The sequence below is a fragment of the Coregonus lavaretus genome (assembly GCF_964263955.1).
Source record: "Coregonus lavaretus genome assembly, contig: HAP1_SCAFFOLD_2164, whole genome shotgun sequence".
Classification (NCBI taxonomy): domain Eukaryota; kingdom Metazoa; phylum Chordata; class Actinopteri; order Salmoniformes; family Salmonidae; genus Coregonus; species Coregonus lavaretus.
In genome coordinates, this window is record NW_028159453.1 from 30,006 (window position 1) to 56,428 (window position 26,423).

Below are 26,423 nucleotides of genomic sequence, written 5' to 3' on the forward strand. Positions count from 1 at the left end.
CACAGGCTACACAAACGCCTCACACCGCGTGGCTGCTGCCTCTCTAACCTGGTGGTCCCTGCACGCACCACACACCTGGAGTTCCAGGTCTCAGGCAGCCTCTGGAACTGCCGTTCTGCTGCCAACAAGGCAGACTTCATCCCAGCCTATGCTACCCTCCAGTCCCTCGACTTCTTGGCGCTAATGGAAACATGGATTACCACTGAAAACACTGCTACTCCTACTGCTCTCTCCTCGTCTGACCATGTGTTCTCGCATACCCCGAGAGCATCTGGTCAGCGGGGTGGTGGCACAGGAATCCTCATCTCTCCCAAGTGGACATTCTCAATTTTTCCCCTAACCCATCTGTCTATCTCCTCATTTGAATTCCATGCTGTCACAGTCACTAGCCCATTTAAGCTTAATATCCTTGTCATCTATCGCCCTCCAGGTTCCCTTGGAGAGTTCATCAATGAGCTTGACGCCTTGATAAGTTCCTTTCCTGAGGATGGCTCACCCCTCACAGTTTTGGGGGATTTCAACCTCCCTACGTCTACATTTGACTCATTTCTCTCTGCCTCCTTCTTTCCACTCCTCTCCTCTTTTGACCTCACCCTCTCACCGTCCCCCCCGACTCACAAGGCAGGTAATACGCTTGACCTCATCTTTACTAGATGCTGTTCTTCTACTAATCTCACTGCAACTCCCCTCCATGTCTCCGACCACTACTTTGTATCCTTTTCTCTCTCGCTCTCCTCCAACACTACTCACTCTGCCCCTACACAGATGGTAATGCGCCGCCGCAACCTTCGCTCTCTCTCTCCCGCTACTCTCTCCTCTTCCATCCTATCATCTCTTCCCTCTGCTCAATCCTTCTCCCTCCAATCTCCTGATTCTGCCTCCTCAACCCTCCTCTCCTCCCTTTCTGCATCCTTTGACTCTCTATGTCCCCTATCCTCCCGGCCGGCTTGGTCCTCCCCTCCAGCTCCGTGGCTTGACGACTAATTGCGAGCTCACAGAACAGAGCTCCGGGCAGCTGAGCGGAAATGGAAGAAAACTAGACTCACTCACCACCTGGAATCTTTTCACTCCCTCCTCTCTACATTTTCTTCATCTGTTTCTGCTGCTAAGGCCACTTTCTACCACTCTAAATTCCAAGCATCTGCCTCTAACCCTAGGAAGCTCTTTGCCACATTCTCCCCCCCCCCCCCTCCCCCTCCTCCCTCTCTGTGGATGACTTCGTCAACCACTTTGAAAAGAAGGTTGACGACATCCGATCCTCGTTTGTTAAGTCAAATGACACTGCTGGTCCTGCTCACACTGCCCTACCCTATGCTTTGACTTCTTTCTCCCCTCTATCTCCAGATAAAATCTTGCGACTTGTGACTGCAGGCCGCCCAACAACCTGCCCGCTTGACCCTATCCCCTCCTCTCTTCTCCAGACCATCTCCGGTGACCTTCTCCCCTACCTCACCTCGCTGATCAACTCATCCTTGACCGCTGGCTATGTCCCTTCCGTCTTCAAGAGAGCGAGAGTTGCACCCCTTCTCAAAAAACCAACACTCGATCCCTCTGATGTCAACAACTACAGACCAGTATCCCTTCTTTCTTTTCTTTCCAAAACTATTGAGCGTGCCGTCTTTAGCCAACTCTCTTGCTATCTCTCTCAGAATGACCTTCTTGATCCAAACCAGTCAGGTTTCAGGACTGGTCATTCAACTGAGACTGCTCTTCTCTGTGTCACGGAGGCTCTCCGCACTGCTAAAGCTAACTCTCTCTCCTCTGCTCTTGTCCTTCTAGACCTGTCTGCTGCCTTTGATACTGTGAACCATCAGATCCTCCTCTCCACCCTCTCCGAGCTGGGCATCTCCGGCGCGGCTCACTCTTGGATTGCGTCCTACCTGACCGGTCGCTCCTACCAAGTGGCGTGGCGAGAAGCTGTCTCCGCACCACGTGCTCTCACCACTGGTGTCCCCCAGGGCTCAGTTCTAGGCCCTCTCCTATTCTCGCTATACACCAAGTCACTTGGCTCTGTGATATCCTCACTTGGCTCTGTCATATCCTCACATGGCCTCTCCTATCATTGCTACGCTGACGATACACAACTAATCTTCTCCTTTCCCCCTTCTGATAACCAGGTGGCGAATCGCATCTCTGCATGTCTGGCAGACATATCAGTATGGATGACGGATCACCACCTCAAGCTGAACCTCGGCAAGACGGAGCTGCTCTTCCTCCCGGGGAAGGACTGCCCGTTCCATGATCTCGCCATCACGGTTGACAACTCCGTTGTGTCCTCCTCCCAGAGTGCGAAGAGCCTTGGCGTGACCCTGGACAACACCCTGTCGTTCTCCGCTAACATCAAGGCGGTGACCCGATCCTGTAGGTTCATACTCTACAACATTCGGAGAGCACGACCCTGCCTTACACAGGAAGCGGCACAGGTCCTAATCCAGGCACTTGTCATCTCCCGTCTGGATTACTGCAACTCGCTGTTGGCTGGGCTCCCTGCCTGTGCCATTAAACCCCTTCAACTCATCCAGAATGCCGCAGCCCGTCTGGTGTTCAACCTTCCCAAGTTCTCTCACGTCACCCCGCTCCTCCGCACACTCCACTGGCTTCCAGTTGAAGCTCGCATCTGTTACAAGACCATGGTGCTTGCCTATGGAGCTGTGAGGGGAACGGCACCTCCGTACCTTCAGGCTCTGATCAGTCCCTACACCCAAACGAGGGCATTGCGTTCATCCACCTCTGGCCTGCTGGCTCCCCTTCCTCTGCGGAAGCATAGTTCCCGCTCAGCCCAGTCAAAACTGTTCGCTGCTCTGGCACCCCAATGGTGGAACAAGCTCCCTCACGACGCCAGGACAGCGGAGTCACTCACCACCTTCCGGAGACATTTGAAACCCCACCTCTTTAAGGAATACCTGGGATAGGATAAAGTAATCCTTCTACCCCCCCCCCCCCCCCCAAAAAAAAAATGGTAAAGTGGTTATCCCACTGGCTATAGGGTGAATGCACCAATTTGTAAGTCGCTCTGGATAAGAGCGTCTGCTAAATGACGTAAATGTAAATGTAAAAGGACAACAAGAGGACTGGGACAGGGCTGAAGTTGTGAGTTAAACAGAGTTTTACCTGCTGCGAGGGCAGCTTTATGCTCAGCTTTCTCCTGTTTGGAGCGGGGTGAGTCTCTGGTTCTCTCCTCAGCATGCTGCCTCTCCTTCTCCCTCTTTCTGGCCTCCAGGGCCTTCATACTCATCTGCAGCTGGCTGGTGTACTTCTCATGCTAATACACGCAAAAGGAAAGCAGGATATGAAAAAGCCCCTACCAGACTATCACTTACATTCATAGATGACATGTACAGTGGGGGGAAAAAGTATTTAGTCAGCCACCAATTGTGCAAGTTCTCTCACTTAAAAAGATGAGAGGCCTGTCATTTTCATCATAGGTACACGTCAACTATGACAGACAAAATGAGGAAAAAAAATCCAGAAGATCACATTGTAGGATTTTTAATGAATTTATTTGCAAATTATGGTGGAAAATAAGTATTTGGTCAATAACAAAAGTTTCTCAATACTTTGTTATATACCCTTTGTTGGCAATGACACAGGTCAAACGTTTTCTGTAAGTCTTCACAAGGTTTTCACAAACTGTTGCTGGTATTTTGGCCCATTCCTCCATGCAGATCTCCTCTAGAGCAGTGATGTTTTGGGGCTGTCGCTGGGCAACACGGACTTTCAACTCCCTCCAAAGATTTTCTATGGGGTTGAGATCTGGAGACTGGCTAGGCCACTCCAGGACCTTGAAATGCTTCTTACGAAGCCACTCCTTCGTTGCCCGGGCGGTGTGTTTGGGATCTTTGTCATGCTGAAAGACCCAGCCACGTTTCATCTTCAATGCCCTTGCTGATGGAAGGAGGTTTTCACTCAAAATCTCACGATACATGGCCCCATTCATTCTTTCCTTTACACGGATCAGTCGTCCTGGTCCCTTTGCAGAAAAACAGCCCCAAAGCATGATGTTTCCACCCCCATGCTTCACAGTAGGTATGGTGTTCTTTGGATGCAACTCAGCATTCTTTGTCCTCCAAACACGACGAGTTGAGTTTTTACCAAAAAGTTCTATTTTGGTTTCATCTGACCATATGACATTCTCCCAATCCTCTTCTGGATCATCCAAATGCACTCTAGCAAACTTCAGACGGGCCTGGACATGTACTGGCAGGGGGACACGTCTGGCACTGCAGGATTTGAGTCCCTGGCGGAGTAGTGTGTTACTGATGGTAGGCTTTGTTACTTTGGTCCCAGCTCTCTGCAGGTCATTCACTAGGTCCCCCCGTGTGGTTCTGGGATTTTTGCTCACCGTTCTTGTGATCATTTTGACCCCACGGGGTGAGATCTTGCGTGGAGCCCCAGATCGAGGGAGATTATCAGTGGTCTTGTATGTCTTCCATTTCCTAATAATTGCTCCCACAGTTGATTTCTTCAAACCAAGCTGCTTACCTATTGCAGATTCAGTCTTCCCAGCCTGGTGCAGGTCTACAATTTTGTTTCTGGTGTCCTTTGACAGCTCTTTGGTCTTGGCCATAGTGGAGTTTGGAGTGTGACTGTTTGAGGTTGTGGACAGGTGTCTTTTATACTGATAACAAGTTCAAACAGGTGCCATTAATACAGGTAACGAGTGGAGGAGAGAGGAGCCTCTTAAAGAAGAAGTTACAGATCTGTGATAGCCAGAAATCTTGCTTGTTTGTAGGTGACCAAATACTTATTTTCCACCATAATTTGCAAATAAATCCATTAAAAATCCTACAATGTGATTTTCTGGATTTTTTTCTCTCAATTTGTCTGTCATAGTTGACGTGTACCTATGATGAAAATTACAGGCCTCTCTCATCTTTTTAAGTGGGAGAACTTGCACAATTGGTGGCTGACTAAATACTTTTTTTCCCCACTGTATATGTGTGGAAGTTCTCACTTACTTTGAGAGCCTCCTCTGGCACCTTGTGTTGACTCCTCTCCAGGACGTACATATGAGAATGTGGAAGAAGAGTTAAGGAAGGCATTTTCAATCTGGAGCCATTGGGTTAGAATAATACATGTCACTGACACTTGCCATTTTAGATAATTATTAGCCTATGCAGTCCTTGAAGCTCTAACTTTCTGAGAACTCTGAGACATGTGGCATGTGGCATGGCAACGCATACTAAAAACGTCTACCTTTAAGCATCTTTTGTCCCAGTTATCTAAACTCAATTTCACTATTCATGTTTTTCAGCTCAGAGGTTCAAGGGTCCAAGAGCTTTTCAGTCCAGAGTTGAGCATAATCTAAAAACCCTGACTCAAACCACAGGGAATTAACATGCTGGGAGAGTTTGGTGCACAAACCACTGAGGGAAAAGAAAATGAATATTTGAAATTCCTTTCTACCAGCAAGTATAGACCAAAGCTTTATGGAATCCAATTGTTTGTAAGAAACAAGCATAAGAGAGCACTCAGAGGTTCAAAAGTATGCATTCTTCTGATCCAATCAAGAAAATCCCCAAACAATGAAGATTGAATAATCAATAAAACACTAAAAAGAATTACAATCATTATCAGATAATCAAAAGGATATCATATCCAAAGCGGATGACATCAGAGGGCTTCAGGGTGATGTAAGTCTGGTCTGGGATTCTCAGATCATTCACAAAAGTCTAGGGAGAAAATAGATAAAACTGTTTGTTTTGGTGCGTTTACATTAAAAGCTTCAGAAAAATCAACAATCATGATTAGTTCACTGCCATTGGAATAAAAACAGATACTGATGATAAAAGAGTTAGTTGTCACACTGGCAACAGGTCATTCCATTGCACACACATCCTCTGGAGTTTTCCTAGCTAGGTGCTGCTTAGCAGTTGCCTGTCTCCTAGTGAAATGTAAGATATACTACCTGTAAATTAAGGGATTAATGAGATTATGCAGTTATGCAATGGCCATCTGCCCTGAGTAGGCTCAGGAAGGCAGTCAGGGGACAGGTGGGTAGAGAGCAGGCTAACTCTGAGAGCACTCACACACCAGCAAAAGCTACACGACTTAATTACATTACACTCTGCATAATCTAAATTAAACCCACAATCCAGAGGTATAGATACTGTATCAAGTATCGCTTAGTGGAAGGCTATAGCCTAACAGTGCTTAAAAAAGGGCTCACCACCATAAGTAGACTAAATAAAGATAATTGTCAAAGTAATAGGAAAACAAACTGCCATGACACATTTCAGTAACATGCTTCTGACATTCTATTCTGCTCTGTTTAGAGTTGGCTGCTCCAACTGCTGGTGCCAAGAGAAACACTACAGTGAAACAATGGACAGTCTTTCCCTCTCCTCAGTCCTGTGCTTTGCTGGAACAGTGCAATGAAGTGGCAATAGTAAAGCGGGAGGCGTCAGGGGGAGGGAGAGAGAGAAAGAGAGAGAGTGAGGCAGAAATAGAGCGAAAAAGACAGAGAGAGGGGTAGAGAGAGAGAAAGAAGGAGACCATAGAAAAGGCCCAGGCCAGCAGAAAATGCTGTGCTCATTGCTGCTCTAGCAACTGTCTCTGGCACTGAGAGAGGGCTCTTTTGTGCTAAAGCCTGGGGGACTGGTAGTGGTCCTCTGGACCCTCCATGAAGTGGCTAGCTGGATCCTTTATTCAACATGTATGCAGGGGACAAGATGAGACTCACCCCGTTCAGGCTGCCCAGGTCCTTCACCATGTGCTCGTCTGTGGCTGGGTCGTAGTTGACGACAGCATGTTGCTTGTCCACACTGCGCGACTGTAAAACAAGACAGAGAACATACCTGAGCATCTCATACTGATGGGCAATGGCTAAGAAACCTCAGAGATTGGATACTGTCATGAGTTTAAGCAGTGAAACAAAATATCTGCAATGAAGGCTACATGCATGTACAGTAGATAACTGTGCTCATAGTCAAACAGATAGGCCTTTGAGTTTGCTTACATTCCTGCAAAGAATCACTATTACTCCTAACCAATACAAGCCGGGTCATTCTGGTACCCGCTGGATGAAGACGACCCAAGTCTGACACTGAACAGGCAAGGAGAGCACTTTACACAACTCAACCAATCATCCCTGTCCTCAACAAGCCACCAGCCGGCAGGGCAGGAGGATTAGAAAGACAGCTCTACTGTAGTTCTGCTCATTAATTAACGGGCAGAACAAAAGCAGTAATTACGGCAGGCTGAGCCACTCTCTCTCTCTCTTCCACTCATTATCCACTCCAGGCCTCCTCTTCACCACATCAAAGACAGACCTTTCACCCACCTAACTCATTTGTTTAGTTATTACTGTTACTATCGTTCATTCATATTGTTGTCACCTACTGCATGTTAACCACAGTGGCAGTCGGTGCCATTTAAGATTAGGGAGGACAATCTTTTTTTTTTTATGAGCATGGCCTTATTTCTATTACAGGATATTGGATGACTGTCATTCATATTCCATTCACCCAGCTCAATGTAACATAGGCTTAGGCTACTACATGACTCTCAAATTGTCCCTATACTCATCATGAGGTTGCTACAACCTAGCCTACAAATGAAAGTTTAACGTAGGTGCACATGTCGAGAGACAAATTGGAGTAATCAAGGTGACAGACAGTGACACATTCAATACCACCTTGCACACGCTTGCCTGCATCTAGCTCATCTAGGGTGTAATCGTTAGTCCAAACAGTTGCAAAACTTTACGTTTTGGAACCAAAACTAGTGTTTCTATTGGACAAATTCAGGTACATGTCCTTCAGGTAGACCTTCATTGCAAAACAGTGTATTTTAAATCAGTTATTTGGTGACGTGAATATATTTAGTAGTTTTATCTAAAAAGGATAACTTTATTAATGTTGCACAATTTTTATGAAGTTCACTGAGTAGGATGGTCCTCCCCTTCCTCCTCTGAGGAGCCTCCACTGGTTAACCACTAATTTGGAGATTTTAGAGGCTCTAGTTTTATGGAGTAGCTATTTTCCTTTCTCAAATCAGCAGTGGGCAATTATAAATTGAAGCAATGCCTAGTACGATTATCCTGGTTTGTTTGGTATTACCATCAACACTTTGAAAGCTCTACAGTATTGGGTAATGTCCATGTAAAAGGATCCATGAGCATCAACATGAAGTTCATTGGAGCATATCAAAATTGGGTGTTAAATGAAAGCTAAGATTATTGTATAAATTTTTTAGATGGAGGCATATATACATTTTCCAACCATTTTCGATCCTATAAATTAGGAAAAAGCAAAGGCTTTGATATTTCTGGTCAAACAGATGGAAAGGGGGTCTTAGAAAACATCTACCAGAAATACATCACAACACACATCTTTTAGAGGGTGATGTCCATATACCTTTTTTTTTTTTTTTTTAAAGACTACAAACTGGCAGCTGCCTCCTGCTTCATATCTAAATCTAAAGGGGTGCTTATTCTACATAAATGCAATCTACCCCTTACAATTGAAAAAAGTGGAAATGATAAACATGGCAGATTTACTTACATATGTTCCACTCTGTATGGAAGTAAAATAGCATTTGTATCTATTGATGCTTATAACTCATATGACAAAGATTTTCTCCCTTCTGTAACCAGAAGCCTGCTCAATTGATCAGATTATACGCTTATTATTGGAACTGGCATGAATGCCATTATTGATTCTAAGCTAGATACAGTACCAGTCAAAAGTTTGGACACACCTACTCATTCAAGGGTTTTTCTTTAGTTTTACATTTTTTTACATTGTAGAATAATAGTGAAGACATCAAAACTATGAAACAACACATATAGTATAATGTAGTAACCAAAAAAGTGTTAAACAAATCAAAATATATTTTATATTTGAGATTCTTCAAAATAGCCACCCTTCACTATTATTCTACAATGTAAAAAATAGTAAAAATGAAGAAAAACCCTTGAATGAGTAGGTGGGTCCAAACTTTTGACTGGTAGCGTAGATCTGGACCTTCTCATAGCTCATCACAAGTGAATGCTTCCAATGCACTTAAACAATTTCTTAAAGATCTTAATCTTAATGACTGTTGGAGATTTCATAATCCCACAACTAAGGACTATACATGCTTTTCTGCTAGATTTTAGACTTTTCTCGAGAATATCTACTGATATTAAAGGTAACATGGAATTTATAAAAAACATTCTGACCATAATCCCATTCTTTTGTACATTTCAAATCTTCCCAATGAAAAAATGTGCACTGAGATGGTTTAATAATACTTTACTACACAACTGACTTCATCTTTCAGTTTAGATCCAATTTAAAATCATTTTTAGAAATAAATTATCACTCAGTGGAGGACTCAACTATGGTATACACTACACATTTTCCCTCTAATTTACAGAAATGAAGACTTCAGAAGTCATTGGAAAATGCTGGAAGACAACTATTCAACAGAGAGAGAAATGTAGCTATAAATAAGTAGACTGGAACTTAATGACCTGTTTTGACAGAGCAGAATTCATTATGCAGAGGGTGTGACAAAAACACTATTTTCAAGGGAGTAGGCCTAGCCACTTACTGGCGCTGCATCTTAAACATGCTGAAACAAGATCATCAATACAGCTATTTAGATCCCCTACTAAGGGACTGATTTCTGAGCAACTTTTAGAGCATATTATTCAGTTATTCACATAGCTTTGATACTTCCTGGAGAACCTTACGTTGCCCAAACTTTTTCAGAAATAAACAGTTTTATTAGAGGAACCAGTCACTTTATCTGAACTGAAAGCTGCTCTTTTAAATATGAAGAAAGATAAAACGTCTGGTATTGATGGAATATCTCCTGAACTCATTCACAACTTTTGGGATGAGCTATGACCAATTATTATTGAATCGCTTAACATTGCTATTGAAAAAGAACAATTCCACAGAGACATCAACACAGCTACTATATCCCTAATCCCTAAGAAAGGAAAATAACTCACAAATTGTGCTAATTTACAGCCAATCAGTTTAATCGGAACAGAAATGAAGATGTACAGTGCATTCGGAAAGTATTCAGACCACTTGACTTTTTCCACATTTTGTTATGTTACAGCCTTATTCTAAAATGGATTAAATTGTTTTTTTTCCCCTCATCAATCTACACACAATACCCCATAATGACAAAGCAAATACAGGTTTTTAGACATTTTAGCAAATTTACATAGGTATTCAGACCCTTTACTCAGTACTTTGTTGAAGCACCTTTGGCAGCGATTACAGCCTTGAGTCTTCTTGGGTATGAAGCTACAAGCTTGGCACACCTGTATTTGGGGGGTTTCTCCCATTCTTCTCTGCAGATCCTCTCAAGCTCTGTCAGGTTGGGGAGCGTTGCTGCGCAGCTATTTTCAGGTCTCTCCAGAGATGTTAGATCGGGTTCAAGTCCGGGCTCTGGCTGGGCCACTCAAGGACATTCAGAGACTTGTCCTGAAGCCAGTCCTGCGTTGTCTTGGCTGTGTGCTTAGGGTCGTTCTCCTGTTGGAAGGTGAACCTTTGCCCCAGTCTGAGGTCCTGAGCAGGTTTTCATCAAGGATCTCTCTGTACTTTGCTCCATTCATCGTTCCCTCGATCCTGACTAGTCTCCCAGTCCCTGCCACTGAAAAACATCCCCACAGCATGATGCTGCCACCACCATGCTTCACCGTAGGGATAGAGCCAGGTTTCCTCCAGATGTGACGCTTGGCATTCAGGCCAAAGAGTTCAATCTTGGTTTCATCAGACCAGAGAATCTTGTTTCTCATGGTCTGAGAGTCCTTTAGGTGCCTTTTGGCAAACTCCAAGCGGGCTGTCATTTGCCTTTTACTGAGGAGTGGCTTCCGTCTGCACACTCTACCATAAAGGCCTGATTGGTGGAGTGCTGCAGAGATGGTTGTCCTTCTGGAAGGTTCTCCCATCTCCACAGAGGAACTCTGGAGCTCTGTCAGAGTGACCATCGGGTTCTTGGTCACCTCCCTGACCAAGGCCCTTCTCCCCCAATTGCTCAGTTTGGCTGGGCGGCCAGCTCTAGGAAGAGTCTTGGTGGTTCCAAACTTCTTCCATTTAAGAATGATGGAGGCCACTGTGTTCTTGGGGACCTTCAATACTGCAGAATTTTTTTGGTACCCTTCCCCAGATCTGTGCCTCGACACAATCCTGTCTCTGAGCTCTACGGACAATTCCTTCGACCTCATGGCTTGGTTTTTGCTCTGACATGCATTGTCAACTGTGGGACCTTATATAGGCAGGTGTGTGCCTTTCCAAATCATGTCCAATCAATTGAATTTACCACAGATGGGCTCCAATCAAGTTGTAAAAACATCTCAAGGATGATCAATGGAAACAGGATGCACCTGAGCTCAATTTCAAGTCTCATAGGTTCTGAATACTTATGCAAATAAGGTATTTCTGTTTTTTATTTTTAATACATTTTCAAAAATTTCTGAAAACCTTTCGCTTTGTCATTATGGGGTATTGAGTGTATATTGATGAGGAGCAGTTTTTATTTAATTCATTTTAGAATAAGGCTGTAACGTAACAAAATGTGGAAAAGGGGAAGGGGTCTGAATACTTTCCGAATGCACAGTATGCCAAAGTTCCAGCCATGCGCCTAGAGAAAGTTATTAACAAGCTCATCCATCCTGACCAAACAGGGTTTATTAAAGGGTCTACCAACTGAGCTACAGGGGACCATGTATGTGAATCCTTCTTTTATTATATCTACTGGCACTACCCATTCTAATCCATTTACCATTCAACGAGGATGTAAACAAGGTTGTCCCGCCTCCCCTATGCTATTTGCTCTCTCTCTTGAACCTCTGGCACAAAGCATAAGTCAAAATTCGTCTTCCTCGCATATCAAAATCAAACAAACTGAACATGCAATTTCTCTGTATGCAGATGACATAATGCTCTACGTCGCAAACGCTCAGAAATCCCTCCAGCCAATAATGTCTATTTTCACAGCATTCAGCCCATGGTCTGGTTACAAGATAAACTGGTCCAAATCAGCTCCACTACCTCTTAACTCAGCTATGGGAAGCGTGCAACTACCACCCATGATCCGTGTGAAGAAGCAAATCACCTACTTATACATTACCATATCCCCCGCTATTCACACTACTTGCAGGAATAACTACTTAGAAACCTTTCAAAAGATCAAAAAATACATAAAAAGATTAACCGCTATGGCCACTTCTTTGAATGCTAGAACCTCAATTATTCAAATGAATGTCCACCCTTGTATCAATTTTATGAATTCCATGTTACCACTGCCGCCTCCTATAGGTTATTGTTCTAAACTTGACTCTGTCATAAAGAAGTTCATTTGGGGGAGAAAGAGACCAAAGATTAAATATGCAACACTCCACATATTTTCATATCTGTCACATGAGAATTGTGTTTTCCCGCTAATTGCATTTTGGAACATTCGCTCATAACCTATAGCCATGTACGCATTGTTGAGCTTATAATATGAAGAAATAAAACATTATCAACATTTTAAGCTAAACAGCCTCATTGCTTTAAAAAAATGTTTATGTGCAGTGGTTGTATGAATTTTGGATTGGTTGTCCAAGAACTGTCCCAGAGTCTGTTTTTAACCGTATATTTTTTGGGTGATGGGATGCCCATAATTTCGAGCCCTGGAGGGAATTATTTTATAAAAACATTTTTAAAAAAGTATATTTTATAGACTACCAAGGGTGGCCAACCATCCTCCAGGAGAGCCTTAAAAGGGGAGTATTGTATTTTGAGACAGGCTTGAATATGCAAAGAAGCCAATAGGAAGAGTGTAGCCTACATTTTTGTCTTTGGTAAAAAAAATTGTCATGCATTTTATTTGTAAAGTGTCATCCTTACATCATACAATTGTGTTACAGACCAAGTCACTTGAGCTTAAAAAATATATATAAAAAAATCTGTCCTACAAGTGGCAAAAAAAATAGTGAATGTCAAGCCCTGGATTGGTTCAGATTTGGTCCGGTCTGGACCAACCAAATTTGGTTTTGTTTGGGGGCAGAGCTCATTAAAATAATAGCCAGTGTGTAGAATAATATCCAAATATGCAAAGGAGGATATTACATATTTCTACCTGTGTACCTATTTAGGATACATCACCATGAAGAGAATGGCATTCATATCCATAATTATGCACTTCTGTGTATTACAGATCAGGGACCCATGATGAAATTCCGTTACTGGGTGTAAATCCACAACTTACTGTAGTTCAATAACCAAAATAGATTTTTTCAAAGTCAATATGTTATGTCATAGCTGACACCCCATTCTTTCTGCAGAGTTTTTGGGAAACGTGTGGACACAAAAAACAGATGGAGATTTTATCAAAATTATTTTACCAAACTTTGCATCTGCACAGTTCTTCCAGTAAATGTTTTTTTTTGTACAATTTTCAGTGTAAATTGTTAAAAGTGGTCCTTGTGCATAGAGTTGTATGACTTGTTAAACTTGAAATCATTTTTTTTTGTTTAGCATACATTTTAAGTGAAAGTTCCGTTACCGTGGAATTGCCCTTGACATCAAAAAGTCTGGTCTCAAATAATCAATAAAACACCACTCAGTTACAACATTACCCCACTTTCCAAGAGGAATGTCAATCTATCTTATCTGAGACTAATGCGACCTCTGGCACCCCACAGCCGTGCAGATGTGCACAGTGACCAATACAGTTGCTCTATTTATATAGGGACTTCATGGCCTACTTGTTGGGCTTGTGGAGGCACATACTGTTCACACAGACTGTAACTGTTAAGGAGAGACAACATCAAGGCCCTAAACAACTTTCACTTGAAATGGCTCCAGTTCCACATCTGTCAAAAAGCCAAATGGAATGCTCACGTTACAGACAGTCACCAAACTTCGGTTTATGTGGGTATTGTCATTTTACATTGTGCTGCAAATACAAAAACAAAAGATTGTACAATGCCAAAAAGGGACAAGACTGAAATATGCTTGGGCTATAGCACATGCCAGACCAGAAAGCATGCACACTTAAAAAGAGGGATTATAAGTAAGCATAATTTCCAATAGGAGAGGCTGAGGTTTTGCTGGAGCCAGTGATGCCTGAATGTGGACAAGAGCAACTTTTCAATTCTACAAGCAGATGTGGTGGGCTGGTCATTTTGAGCAGACCACAGTCTGAGGAAAGTTTATAAACTATTTTCAAGACAGAATTCTTTTTTTCCAGTGGCTTAAATACAGAGAGAAGGCAAGAGCGAGAAGTACACAGAGAGAAACTCCCAAATGATACCAAACAGAAAACTAGAACTAGAAAACATGGAGAAAAATAGCACGGTGGAATGTGTCAGTTGCATTTTGCTTTGACATTTGCCAGAGGCAATTCTCCCAGCAGGCACTGCTCTTAAAACACCCTTGTAACACACAAACACAAATAAACACCTCTCATGTACACACAGGTCATCTCCCACAGATCTCTCGTACATTAACCTAACTTACTTTCCTTGAGTCAGGACCCTAATATAGGCTACGTCCTTTCACAAGAAGGTGGATGGACAGTTGATTGGCTAAGTGTCACATGACAGGCTGATGGTGTTTGGTGTCTAAACAGAAGGTGCTACGGATGTCATACGGTAATCCCTAAAAACGCACCACCTCCATACAGCTACGACTGGAAGTGACTTTTCATAGCAGGTTAGGAGATAATTTTCGCTAATCCTAACCCTTTTCCTAACCTTAAGCTAATTCTCCTAAATTGCTATGTTAATTATCCTAACCTGCTGCATAAGTTCTCCTAACCTGCTACGAAAAAGTCACTTCCGGTAGTAGCTGTATCGAAGTGCCGTGTTTTTAGGGAATCTTGACGTCGTACACACCTGCAGCATGAGCTCGCACTCCTCCCGGCCCACAAAGATCATCTCCGGTGGCAACCGGTGTCTTGTGCCTGAGCTGCTGACCAGGAACCATGACGTCACACTCATCTTGGAGCCCCAACTCAGAGCCTTCTTAGCATCCTGGGAGGGGTGAGAAGACGTGATATTAGACAACATGTAAAGCAGTATATTCTTGTTGTCACCACATTCACAGCAATTCTGGTACAACATTTGGACAACTAACAACGCAATCAAATCTTTTCAGATCTATTAACAACACACATCTGATAATCTGCCTTGACAGTTGACATTATCCTAAGGCAGGGGTCGGAAACAGGCGGACCGTGGGCCAAAACCACCCCCCGCCCCCAAAGTTAAAAATAAAAATGTTTTAGAAAGAGGGGGATTTTTGTTTTTGGTATAAAAAAAAAAACTAAAATCATCAGGAATTAAGATACAAAAAGTAGTTTTATTTAGGAAATCTTATCCCAAGTATTCCCATGAATAAAACAAAATGTGATTGTGTCTTACTAACTAGGTTTCCATCCAATTGGCGACAAATTTATGCGAATATTCTAAAATCTGCATAAAGAAAATATGAGCATTTTCCTACCAGTGGTGTTTCCACCAAACTGACTTGTTGTGGGTAAAAATCAGTGCATGATGATGTAGTCCACACATTTACTTTTCACTTACGTTTTCATGCAACCAATAAAAATCTAATGTTCATTGTGTTTCCATCGCATTTTCACAAATGGTTGCGTTAAATAGCAAATGTGCCTACTCTGGTTTTAGCACTTGCACTACAGCCAACAACTTGCAGATACAGTGCGGGTAAGCTCTGCGGGTAGGCTACATGATTGGATTGTTAAGGATAAGATCATTTTTTTATTTGTCAAACGGCAGTCTAGCATCGATCATGATGTCACCAGAATAAGACCCTTGACAGTTATTGGAAAGGAGCATCAAGCTCATTCCGTGCACTTTCACCACCCTGTGAAGTTCATCATAATTTATTTAATCTGTAGCCTAATAAACTGCATGGTTTCCCGAGTCGTAGTGGGAGGACCACACACCATATCATCACGTGACTCCAGGTTTACCTCAATATGGTGATTATTATATCAATATATGCGCAAAAAGGTGTTCCCACCACCATGTCGCGCATAATTAAGTGTACAGACACAAAAAGATCCCACCACGTCGAACGAACAAATTATCTGTCAGCATTTTTTTTATTGTTCCGAAACTTCCCGTTTCCATCACAGCTTTTTAAACGGTATGACTTTACTAGCATAAAAACTGTGGATGGAAACATGGTTAATGTAATCAAGGCTGAATCTAGTTGTGTCCCCCTCTTCTCAGGTATGTCTGGTTGTGTCATCAAGTGATGCTCATCACACACCACACTCAACAAAGGCTGACAACACAAACACAAGGATTCCTTCTTCAATACAGGCCCGCGGAAAAGGATAAGGAGGAATTTCCTACATGTTTATGCCCCAATTTATTTTCCTAAAAGCTGAGCATGACACTTAGCTCGAACTGTTTCAAACACAGCAACCTACAGTCTACAAAAGTCTACATGAGGGTATTATCTAGCTCTCGAAAACCCTTATTATACATAGGATTTTCAGCGGTTAGCGTCGCCCACGGTTGGCTGCGTGTGAACTACAATTCCGACGCAATGTTTTCACGTTTAGAAACGTCAACAATCATCGCTTGCGAAACGGTTTTCGAAACATATGCTGACATGCCCCTTATTTTTCATATCAGCGAGAAATAATCTTTCAAATGAAAAATGATACACTTACTGTAGCAGTTTTGCACATATCCATACGCTGTGTGCGCCTCCAGTTGACGAACTACACTTCCTCCCCAGTTACGCTTACACACAGGCATTTGGAGCACGCTGGATAGCTAATTAGCACAGGTGGCTGCCTATGTCTTCCGTCTGTCTCCCGTAAACAAGCGCTGTAACATGGAGATATTGCAGTGTGGGAACACCAACCATAACCCTATAAAAGGTGTGTAGTAATTTCACTTTTTTAAATGTTTTATTATTATTTCTCCCCGATATGAAAGATTAGTTCCTTATGTTTCCAAAACATTTTCTTCTCAGGACAACCAGGGCTACAAGTACAAGACAAAACAAGTTGACATAAACAGTTGCATTCATGAGTTTTATTGACAAATGTAAATAAAAAATAAGGTCCGCGAAAGCAAAAACCAGATAAAAATGAATTTATATGAATTCTTTAAATACAGAAATGGTTTGCTCACTGGGAAATGAATATCCAACTAGTCAGTGACAACTGTGTGAAGTTTGAAGTTTGTGACATAAACTATGTGAGCTTATTACAGTATTATAGACCAGGTCCTGGGATTTCCTATGATCTTCTATGTAGAAGAACCCCTTACCTTCTAACATCCTGTGTAGCTTGTGAGCGCCATAAAGCAAAACATGTTACATGTGCGTGTTCGTGAGAGTCCCAGCTTTTCATAGATAGCTTTAATAGTTTGTAGCTTTATTTATTATTATTATATTTAATAGTTTGTAGCTCAAACCAGTCGGACTCTACAGACGTCTTTTTTTACCCGGCCCAGGGCTCCTTCGGGATCCGCCCTTGTCTCACAAACAACGCTCTAGCTCAGCCCCAGTTAATCACACAGACTAACGGGACGCAGAAGACTAATCCAATGGTACAACCCAGAAGTCTATAATTCAAACACACAATATTTAAAAGGGGTTAGAAGGCCAAAACACGGCAACGTTAGACAGACTCATTGGCTTAAGAACATTAAAATGCCTCGCTTGCGATGCGGTTTTGGAAACATAAGGAACTTATCTTTCATATCAGCAAAAAATAATAAAAAATCATTTAAAAAAGTGAAATTACTACACACCTTTATAGGGTTAGTGTTCCCTCACGGGCATATCTCCATGTTACAGCGCTTGTTTATGGAAGACAGACAGAAGACATAGGCGACCACCTATGCTAATTAGCTATTTATCGTGCTCTGAACACCTGTGTGTAAGCTAACTGGGGAGGAAGTGTAGTTCGTCAACTGGAGGCACACACAGTATGGATCTGTGCAAAACTGCTACAGTAACTATATATTTTCTTTGAAACATTATTTCTCGCTGACATGAACGATAACGGGCATACCTGCATATGTTTCGAAAACCATTTCGTAAGCGATGATTACTGACGTTTCTAAACGTTAAAATACAACGTCGGAATTGTAGTTTACACGGAGTCAAATGTGGGGTAATGTAATGGCTGAAAACCCTACATACTGAGAAGGGTTTTTGAGAGCTAGCTAGGTCTTATCAAGTTAGTCTGTTTGTTTGGGTACCTGAACTAGGCTAACTCCTCAGTTCTGATCACCTTATGCTGATACTAGTCCTACAATTCTGCTCAATCATGCAGCCAACCTAAATTGCAATTTGTTTAAAATGTAGGCCTAAAATGACCTACCATTCAGTCAAGGACATTGATTTGGAGCGAGGTGCAACTAACTACAAATGATAGGCCTATGGCTATGCTATAATAATACCAGAATTATCTGTGGTCAATGCCATTGACAATGGCGGGTTTTACTGTAGTAGGCTAGTTGCTATCAGTCTCAGCCACTAGTAACCAATATTTCCCATATTGTTATCTGGAAAATGTTGCGTATGCAAATCATCATGTCTAGCCAACTCACTTGTTAAACAAGCTAAGCCAGGTGGAAAGCTACAAAACATCTCCAACAACAGAAAACGATACTAAAGGTTACAATGTTTGTAACAACACTTGTTGCAACGTTAGCCAGCAGTTGACACTGGCTTTGTTATGGTGAGTTTGCAAGCAGACTGACCCTCCACTTATGGCAAACTAGCTAGCTAAATTATCTTATTTCGAAAGAACTTTGAAATTACTGGTCCGTTAGCTACTGTCTGTCTCTGGATATCTAGTACCTGTTTTAGTTGAAGGCCAAACATCATCATCATACAGGAAATAGGAAAGGTTTTCCCGAACGACAAAAGCAGTAGACTCCCCCTTCACAAGCATACCTTTAATCCGGACTCTGCTTTCTCCAGACTAGTAGCCAGCGTTAACACAATAAATAATAATTTACCGCTGTATCTATGTCCTCTTGTTTAGTAAAGTACTTTCAATAAGAAATTAATGTTACTCCAGGTAAATGGCGAACACACCCTCACTTCAATATTTGACAAGCCGACGAAAACTGACATTACACTTCCACCGCCACGCGCAAGGTCCGGATCAACCTCCTCCAGATGAGTGACGCAACTAGTCAGTCCCACTTGTCAAATCAAATGCTTAGCACCTGAACGAAAGATAAGAATAATGACTAAAAAAAGTAAGTAATAAAATATCTAAAGTTGCTAAATAAAAGCGCGACCAATTATGGGAGGTTGTTCAACTTTGCTCTACAATTTTGTGAATAAAAAAAATAGAAAACTTTAGTGTGATGTTTTTACAATGAATTAAATAATGTCACAAAGTTATAAATAACATAAAGTAAATATAACTTTTGTAATAACAGTTTTCGTGAAATTATGTTTCAGAAATGGTCAGTAATCTCACAACTCGCCCACATGGAGACAGCATTCCTATTAAATTACCAGATGCAGTGGATTTCAATACAGTGTTCTTTCTGGTGGATGCGATGTAGTATGTTGACAGGTGTGGAGTTCTTTTCACTGTCAGGCCACAGAAGACTGGAAATAATGTTATTATATGTGCTATGTATGCTGTAGTAGTGTCATCAATCACTTTGATTAGCGTAACGGCAGCGACACTAGCTGGATCCTATCCACACATTAAGACTTCCGGTTTCCGGATTTTGCCTTCAAAATAAAAGTCCGCGGTAAAACTTATCCGTATGATACGAAATCATTCTTTTTTTGTTGTAGTTTTTCATAGTGCATAATGTAAAAAATAATAATAATAATTAAGAAGTAACTAACTACATGTGGGAAAAGTCTAAACTAAAGAGAATTACTACTTTATATATGCTAAATAATATTTTGAGGTGGAGCACATTGAAAAACAGTTGGAGCTTAAGTAAATGCATGTCAAGAACAAAATAATAGCCTATACAGTACCAGTCAAAAGTTTGGACACACCTACTCATTCCAGGGTTTTTCTTATTTTTTACTATTTTCTACATTGAAATAAACAATCTATGAAATAACACATATGGAATCATGTAGTAACCAAAAAAGTGTTAAACAAATAAAAATATATTTTATATTTGAGAGTCTTCAAAATATCCACCCTTTGCCTTGACAGCTTTGCACACGCTTGACATTCTCTCAACCAGCTTCATGAGGTAGTCACCTGGAATGCATTTCAATTAACAGGTGTGCCTTCTTAAAAGTTAATTTGTGGAATTTCTTTCCTTCTTAATGCGTTTGAGCCAATCAGTTGTGTTGTGACAAGGTAGGGGTGGTATACAGAATATAGCCCTATTTGGTAAAAGACCAAGTCCATATTATGGCAAGAACAGCTCAAATAAGCAAAGAGAAACAACAGCCCATCATTACTTTAAGACATGAATGTCAGTCAATCCAGAAAATGTCAAGAACTTTGAAAGTTTCTTAAAGTGCAATCGCAAAAACCATCAAGTGCTATGACAAAACTGGCTCTCATGAGGACCGCCACAGGAAAGGAAGACCCAGAGTTACCTCTGCTGCAGAGGATAAGTTCATTAGAGTTACCAGCCTCAGAAATTGCAGCCCAAATAAATGCTTCACAGTGTTCAAGTAATAGACACATCTCAACATTAACTGTTCAGAGGAGACTGTGTGAATCAAGCCTTCATGGTCGAATTGCTGCAAAGAAACCACTACTAAAGGACACCAATAAGAAGAAGAGACCTGCTTGGGCCAAGAAACACGAGCAATAGACATTAGACCGGTGGAAATCTGTCCTTTGGTCTGATGAGTCCAAATGTGAGATTTTTGGTTCCAACCGCCGTGTCTTTATGAGACACAGAGTAGGTGAACGGATGATCTCCGCATGTGTGGTTCCCACCGTGAAGCATGGAGGAGGAGGTGTGATGGTGTGGGGGTGCATTATTGGTGACACTGTCTGTGATTTATTTAGAATTCAAGGCACACTTAACCAGCATGGCTATCACAGCATTCTGCAGCGATACATCATGCCATCTGGTTTGCGCTTAGCGGGACTATCATTTATTTTTAAACAGGACAATGACCCAACACACCTCCAGGCTGTGTAAGGGCTATTTGACCAAGAAGGAGAGTGATGGAGTGCTGCAACAGATGACCTGGCCTCCACAATCCCACGACCTCAACCCAATTGAGATGGTTTGGGATGAGTTGGACCACAGAGTGAAGTAAAAGCAGCCAACAAGTGCTCAGCATATTTGGGAACTCCTTCAAGACTGTTGGAAAAGCATTCCAGGTGAAGCTGGTTGAAAGAATGCCAAGAGTGTGCAAAGCTGTCATCAAGGCGAAGGGTGGCTACTTTGAAGAATCTAAAATCTAAAATATATTTTGATTTAACACTTTTTTGGTTACTACATGATTCCATATGTGTTATTTCATAGTTTTGATGTCTTCACTATTATTCTACAATGTAGAAAATAGTAAAAATAAAGAAAAACCCTTGAATGAGTAGGTGTGTCCAAACTTTTGACTGGTACTGTATATACAGTGGGGGAAAAAAGTATTTAGTCAGCCACCAATTGTGCATGTTCTCCCACTTAAAAAGATGAGAGAGGCCTGTAATTTTCATCATAGGTACACGTCAACTATGACAGACAAATTGAGGAAAAAAAATCCAGAAAATCACATTGTAGGATTTTTAATGAATTTATTTGCAAATTATGGTGGAAAATAAGTATTTGGTCACCTACAAACAAGCAAGATTTCTGTCTCTCACAGACCTGTAACTTCTTCTTTAAGAGGCTCCTCTGTCCTCCACTCGTTACCTGTATTAATGGCACCTGTTTGAACTTGTTATCAGTATAAGACACCTGTCCACAACCCCAAACAGTCACACTCCAAACTCCACTATGGCCAAGACCAAAGAGCTGTCAAAGGACACCAGAAACAAAATTGTAGACCTGCACCAGGCTGGGAAGACTGAATCTGCAATAGGTAAGCAGCTTGGTTTGAAGAAATCAACTGTGGGAGCAATTATTAGGAAATGGAAGACATACAAGACCACTGATAATCTCCCTCGATCTGGGGCTCCACGCAAGATCTCACCCCGTGGAGTCAAAATGATCACAAGAACGGTGAGCAAAAATCCCAGAACCACATGGGGGGACCTAGTGAATGACCTGCAGAGAGCTGGGACCAAAGTAACAAAGCCTACCATCAGTAACACACTACGCCGCCAGGGACTCAAATCCTGCAGTGCCAGACGTGTCCCCCTGCTTAAGCCAGTACATGTCCAGGCCCGTCTGAAGTTTGCTAGAGTGCATTTGGATGATCCAGAAGAGGATTGGGAGAATGTCATATGGTCAGATGAAACCAAAATATAACCTTTTGGTAAAAACTCAACTCGTCGTGTTTGGAGGACAAAGAATGCTGAGTTGCATCCAAAGAACACCATACCTACTGTGAAGCATGGGTGTGGAAACATCATGCTTTGGGGCTGTTTTTCTGCAAAGGGACCAGGACGACTGATCCGTGTAAAGAAAATAATGAATGGGGCCATGTATCGTGAGATTTTGAGTGAAAACCTCCTTCCATCAGCAAGGGCATTGAAGATGAAACGTGGCTGGGTCTTTCAGCATGACAATGATCCCGAACACACCGCCCGGGCAACGAAGGAGTGGCTTCGTAAGAAGCATTTCAAGGTCCTGGAGTGGCCTAGCCAGTCTCCAGATCTCAACCCCATAGAAAATCTTTGGAGGGAGTTGAAAGTCTGTGTTGCCCAGCGACAGCCCCAAAACATCACTGCTCTAGAGGAGATCTGCATGGAGGAATGGGCCAAAATACCAGCAACAGTGTGTGAAAACCTTGTGAAGACTTACAGAAAACGTTTGACCTTTGTCATTGCCAACAAAGGGTATATAACAAAGTATTGAGAAACTTTAGTTATTGACCAAATACTTATTTTCCACCATAATTTGCAAATAAATTCATAAAAAATCCAACAATGTGATTTTCTGGATTTTCTTTTCTCATTTTGTCTGTCATAGTTGACGTGTACCTATGATGAAAATTACAGGCCTCTTTCATCTTTTTAAGTGGGAGAACTTGCACAATTGGTGGCTGACTAAATACTTTTTTCCCCCACTGTACAATTAATTAAACAAAACAAATCATTATTTTGATTGTATGATTTTTGTTTATTTACTGGTGCTATTGTTCAAGGATGTAATTTTGTGTCCATAAACCAGGGTCCAGTCTACTCATTAGGGTCCCTAGGTAGTGGGTTCGATCCCCGGGACCAACCATCCACAAAAATGTATGCACGCATGACTGTAAGTCGCTTTGGATAAAAATATAATTATTATTATATTATAGAATACAAAACAGGTTAGTTTGAACAAAAAGCTTGGTCACAGCAAGTGTTGCTGGACTTTTACTGTGATCAAACAGCTTAAAATATGGTGCCTGGACACTATATGGTTAAAATATAGCACTGTGTCATAGGGCATATTGTCACACTAAAATACCTTATAATGTAAAAGACAAATATCTTATAATCTTCCTTCTGGTGGATACTTTGGAATTTATACAACATAGTACAATATGTTCATTCAAAAAGTCAAGAGAGATTACATTTGGTATACTTTATTCATAACAAATATTACAATGAAGTTAATTAATCAAATTGATAATCAACAGTTACACAGAAGTTTAAAATTATATGCAATATCAGGGTTCAGGATATTAGCTCATGAAATACACCTTTACAGAATTCCCTGTTCGGTGACGTGGAGTTGGGAAGAGGGCATTCGTGGCAGCTGTGCCCTCTATATAGCTCTATAGCCAGGTATTTATATGGGCAGTCATTGAGGGCGCCTCCTTTCAATCCAGCTCCTTCACCCAGACCTTGTTGAGGAGTTTAGCACACCAACAACTCTCACAACAACAACCAGTATGCATAATAAAATGTGAGTAGTAAGTACCAACATCCTTTATTGCATAGAAAATAACTAAGAACAGGACTTCCTCACCTCTGTTATGTTTGTTTGGGATTTTGTCTGCTATTTTGGCCGCCACATGCTAATGGGTAAAATCAGGCAGCCATTGTGAGTTTATTGATCTGTTCCTTTGTTACATGTAGCTGGTAATACAATTAATAGTTCACACACGTTTTGTGCAGCTGCCTTTGGTATGATCATTATTTATATTTTAGTCATTTAGCAGACGCTTTTATCCAGAGTGACCTACAGTTAGTCCATTCATCTTAAGATAGCTAGGTGGGACAACCACATATCACAGTCATAGTAAGTACATTTTTTCTCAATAAAGTAGCTATCAGCAAAGTCAGAGCTAGTAAGAGGGAAAAGGGTCAAGTGCGAGAGAATAGTCAAGTGGGAGTGTTAGTTAACTAAAGGCTTTTTTTCTAGTAATTTGTTTGGGGGGAGGGGGGAGGAGGGGGTGCGAGGTGGGGGGATTGCTGTGGGATTATTTAAGATACATTTTGAAGAGGTAAGGTTTCGGATGTTTTCAGAAGATGGGCAGGGACTCTGTTCTTCTAGCTTCAGGGGAAGGCTGGTTCCACCATTGGGGTGCCAGTGCAGAGAAGATCTTGGACTGGGCTGAGCTGGAGCTGCCCTCCTGAATGGGTGGGAGGGCCAAGAGACCAGATGTGACAGAACGGAGTCCTCAGGTTGGGGTGTAGGGTTTGATCAGAGCCTGAAGGTAGGGAGGGGCAGTTCCTCTTGCTGCTCCGTAGGCAAGTACCTTGGTCTTGTAGTGGATACAAGCTTTGATTGGAGGCCACTGGAGTGTGCGGAGAAGCGGGTGACTTGGGAGAATTTGGGAAGGATGAACACCAAGCAGGCTGCAGCGTTCTGGATAAGTTGCAGGGGTTTGATGGCACAAGCGGGGTGCCCAGCCAACAGCGAGTTGCAGTATTCCAGACGGGAGATGACAAGTGCCTAGATTAGGACCTACGCCGCTTCCTGTGTGGGGTAGGGTCGTACTCTACGGATGTTGTAGAGCATGAACCTGCAGGAGAGAGTCACTGCTTTGATGTTAGCAGAGAACGACAAGGTGTTGTCCAGGGTCACGCCAAGGTTCTTTGCACTCTGGGAGGGGGACACCGTGGAGTTGTCAACCGTGATGGAGAGGTCTTGGAGCGGGCAGGCCTTTCCCAGGAGGAAGAGCAGCTCTGTCTTGTTGAGCTTAAGGTGGTGGGCTGACATCCTAGCTGAGATGCGTGTCTCCACCTGTGTGTCAGAAGGGAGGAAGGAGAAAAGTAGCTGAGTGTCATCCGCATAGCAATGATAGGAAAGACCATGTGAGGATATGATGGAGCCGAGTGACTTGGTGTACAGAGAGAAGAAGAGAGGGCCTAGAACTGAGCCCTGTGGCACCTGGTAGGAGCGGCCTGCCAGGTAGGATGCAATCCAACAGTGTGCAGAGCCTGAGACACCCAGCCCTGAGAGGGTGGAGTGGAGGATCTAATGGTTCACGGTGTCGAAGGCAGCGAATAGATCTAGGAGGATGAGAACATAGGAGAGAGAGTCCGCTTTGGCAGCACGGACAGCCTCCGTGACACAGAAGAGCAGTCTCAGTTGAGTAACCGGTCTTGAAGCCTGACTGGTTAGGGTCAAGAAGATAGTTCTGAGAGAGATAGCGAGAGAGTTGGTCAGAGACAGCACGCTCAAGTGTTTTGGAAAGAAAAGAAAGAAGGGATACCGGTCTGTAGTTTTTGACATCAGACGGGTCGAGTGTTGGTTTCTTGAAGAGGGGAGCGACTCGGGCCATTCTGAAGTCAAATGGATGGGTTGATGAGGGAAGTGAGGAATGGGAGAAGGTCTCCAGAGATGTTCTAGAGAAGGGAGGACGGGATGGGGTCGAGTGAGCAGGTTGTCGGTGCGGCCCAACCTCATAGTCGCAGAATTTCATCTGGAGAGAGAAAGAGGTCAAGGCGTAGTTCTGTGTGAGTGGGACCAGTGGACTCAATAAGCTGAGTGAATGAGGAGCGGATGTCGTCAACCTTCTTTTCAAAGTGGTTGACAAAGTCGTCCGCACATCACAACCCCTCTTTCTGCCATTTGTTGTGAAGTACTGCTATATTATGTGTAGCTTTACCCATTCATATGCTTATTACATTTGCATATAGCTGTTGCTAGCCTCATGAATAGTCAATTAATTATGGATGGAGGAAGGTGGAACAGAGTTTCCTAGGGTTAGAGGCAGAAGCTTGAAATGTATAGTGATAGAACGTGGCTATAGCAGTGGATAAAGAGGAAGAGAAGGTAGAGAGGAGAGAGTGAAATTATGATAGGTCCTCCGGAAGTTTACTTTTCCTCCATTTACGCTCAGCTGCCTGCAGCCCTGTTCTGTAACCCTGCTTTAATGGCCATTGCTTGTTACTTGAATATTATTGCATGAGCTTTATTGTTTGTTAGCCACATGCCATGC

General features: G+C 42.4%; 2 protein-coding genes across 2 annotated transcripts in view; both read right to left on the reverse strand.

Annotated features, from left to right (window-relative positions):
* The window catches only part of LOC311122831 (centrosomal protein of 170 kDa protein B-like), a gene marked incomplete at its 3' end in the record, with an annotated part of 34,858 nt that extends 29,847 nt beyond the window's left edge, over positions 1-5,011 (reverse strand). The window contains exons 1-2 of the mRNA XM_084197146.1: positions 4,959-5,011; positions 3,112-3,262 (exon numbers count right to left, since the gene is read on the reverse strand). Coding sequence (XP_084053272.1) covers positions 3,112-3,262; positions 4,959-5,009 — 202 coding nt within the window. The remainder of the gene's footprint in view (positions 1-3,111; positions 3,263-4,958) is intronic.
* Positions 5,012-5,573: 562 nt separating this feature from the next.
* On the reverse strand, positions 5,574-19,066 carry LOC311122828 (centrosomal protein of 170 kDa-like; the record flags this gene model as incomplete). Its single annotated transcript, XM_084197144.1, has 4 exons — positions 18,885-19,066; positions 14,828-14,965; positions 6,683-6,772; positions 5,574-5,672 (listed from the first exon to the last, which is right to left on the reverse strand). The coding sequence occupies exons 2-4, from the start codon at positions 14,930-14,932 to the stop codon at positions 5,574-5,576; spliced, it is 294 nt and encodes a 97-aa protein (XP_084053270.1). The 5' UTR covers positions 14,933-14,965; positions 18,885-19,066.
* Between the last annotated feature and the right edge of the window lie 7,357 nt (positions 19,067-26,423).